This window comes from Rhagoletis pomonella, unplaced genomic scaffold, assembly GCF_013731165.1.
Source record: "Rhagoletis pomonella isolate Grant_MI unplaced genomic scaffold, Rhpom_1.0 Rhpom_scaffold_00003, whole genome shotgun sequence".
In the NCBI taxonomy this organism is placed as follows: Eukaryota; Metazoa; Arthropoda; class Insecta; order Diptera; family Tephritidae; genus Rhagoletis; species Rhagoletis pomonella.
The window spans coordinates 42,271,492-42,274,116 of NW_023458557.1; the positions used below are offsets into that span (position 1 = coordinate 42,271,492).

At 31.6% G+C, this 2,625-nt stretch overlaps 1 protein-coding gene across 1 annotated transcript in view; it reads left to right on the top strand.

Annotated features, from left to right (window-relative positions):
* The first annotated feature begins 1,320 nt into the window (after nucleotides 1-1,320).
* The window catches only part of LOC118735219, a 167,680-nt gene continuing 166,375 nt past the window's right edge, over nucleotides 1,321-2,625 (top strand). Inside the window, exon 1 of the mRNA XM_036464869.1 lies at nucleotides 1,321-1,523. Coding sequence (XP_036320762.1) covers nucleotides 1,436-1,523 — 88 coding nt within the window. The 5' untranslated portion in view covers nucleotides 1,321-1,435. The remainder of the gene's footprint in view (nucleotides 1,524-2,625) is intronic.

Below are 2,625 nucleotides of genomic sequence, written 5' to 3' on the forward strand. Positions count from 1 at the left end.
TGTTATCGAATACCGCTTGATACCAGTGTGGCCGCGAATCATTTTTAGTGGTAGCCAAATAAATCCCTTTAAAAAAGGGCTAAAAAAGTCGTTGTGGCTAAAAATGGTAGCTATAATTTTTTACTTACATATACATATATAAGTATACACGCAAACATTTTCAATAAGTAATGGTATAGAAAAACAACGAACTCTGGGAAAAAAGCAAATATTTTATTCAACAAAAACCTTTTTGTATAAAAGGGGAAATATACGTCATCAGCTTGCTGGCTCCATCAAATTATGGTACCATCAGGTTCGAAGCATATCACTTACCAGCATGCTGGTACAATATTTATTTCTTAACAAATGAGGTCGAGGAAAGATCGAAATGATTACAGACGAAATTTCATAATTTTTCTATCATTTTGTTAAACATTGTTTTTTTTTTTTAATTCACAACTGCAATATCGTGAACTTAATCTTCCACAAACACGGCTTTGACTCATATAGTGCAAGAAATTGCCGCCAAAATACTTTTTACTTAGAAAATTGAGCTAATTTCACCACTCACGACACCAGCAGCTGGTACAATCACACCACAAGAACATACACAGTCAATCGACTTGATGGGCCTTTTAACAAATTAAGCATCTTAAGGGGCGTAAACTTATCTATTTTAAACTATATGTATATATACCAGTCTTTCTTAGTTTAAAAATTCATCTCTTACATAAATGAAAAAAAAAAATTAGATCATATTAAGCATATACAACTTTTTCATGCCAAGTATAAGTAAATTCTCCAAAGGGCTAAAAAAGGGCTAGGGGCAATTTTAAATGTATGTGGCCAAAAAAAGTATGTAGTAGCTAAATCTAGCCACCAAAGGGCTAAAACGGCAACACTGCTTGAGACGTCAATAAAGTTATCCACTTGCAGGCATTTCTACACAGCGAATACTAAGCTTGGGGGCAGTGGGCATTAGCCGCTAATGCTGAAAGCGCAGGTGGGCTACGGAGGTGTCGGTTGCGCGCACGAAAAAAGTTCTCCAACGATTAACTGCGGGTAATTTCAAACATGAAATGCTTTGAAGCTCATAGCTCAAAGTGTTTATTTTTAAAGTTTTTTTTTATTTTGTTCTACGATTCTAATTGTTTCTTGCTTAAGTTTATTTTTCTACTTACTTTTTTCTGCAGTAGCGTTTCCTTTTATTATTATCAAATAACTATCTATGTACATAAGTACACACAATCGTATTGAATGATTGTTTTTATGTGTACTTAAGTAACAAGCAAACAGCTCTGTGAAGTATTTGAACAATCGGATGCGTTAGTTGTTAGGTAACTTCAAACGTGAGCGGCTAAAATCGTTTTGTAAAATTCCATTTTTCAAGTGCTTAACTGAACAAGATTTGTGTACAGAGTAAATATTCTTATAATTCGATAATTTCCGCACAATGATTGGGCAACTTTCATCTAGAACATCATCAATATGTTTATTCTCGTTATTGATTGCCGTTGTTTTGCTGCCGCAAAATGTCAAAGGTGCTCGTAAGAAAGGTTTAATCTGTTAATCTTTAAAACGTGTTAATTAGAAATTAAAAAAAAAATATTTTTCATCACGACTTGTCATTAAGTGCAGTTAAAAGTATAAAGTGCTCGTTTACAACCAGGGACGTAAAATAGTCATTATTTTTTAAAGCCAAAAAGATCAACATGTTGTAAGCGTCGTAAACCAATTTTAACTACAGTGGAAAAAATACATCGAGGTATTTCTTTGATGCTAGGTATGCATCGAAATGTACATCGATAGTTTTCTATACATCGAAGGGCATACAGGGATGCATAGAATCATTATTATACATATATAAATATGTAGTCGCTTATACTTTGTTCCATAGTCTTTTTCTTATTCAATGCAAAATAAATAGTTCATTCGGAATTACATTTCCTATTTGTACTCATAGTAGTAAAAATATGCAGCTTTTGCTGACTATAAATGTGTTTTCAATACAATTTTTTAATAAACAGGGATCGTAAATTTTAAAATAATGACGAAAGTATTGTTGTAACGTTAATAATTTAACAATGCAGTGAAAAGAACCCGAAAGGTTTAGAAATTCACCGATTAATTCAAAGATAATCGTAATAATACATACAGTGACGAAAATATAAATACGGAAAAGACATTTTAGCATTCTTTGGCTATTTCCCTTTCGTTTGTTAACAGAAACCATGTAAATAAAAATTAGTGAAATTCGACAGCTTTTTAATTAGATTTTCTAGAACATTCTGAGCATGCAGCTTTGTAGCCCATTCAATTTTATTATACGAAGCGCAAATTTTAAGTAGATAGGACTTACCGTTGATTTTTGGTAACTTTTTTTTGGAAGGTGTTGCTGATTTTCACCATACAAAAAAAAAATTGAGAAATTGAAAAATTGAATTGATACTTTGTGTGGAACAAAATGGTGAACAAAAAATTGCCAAAAATCAACGATGAGTCCTTTATTATAACAAAATTTAAAAAAACTGCATACTCAAAAAAGTTGTATAAAACCTGATTAAACAGTTTCAAACTTTGATGAAAATTTGTTAAAACTTGTAACGGGTGATTTTTTAAGAGCTTGATAACTTTTTTTTTAAA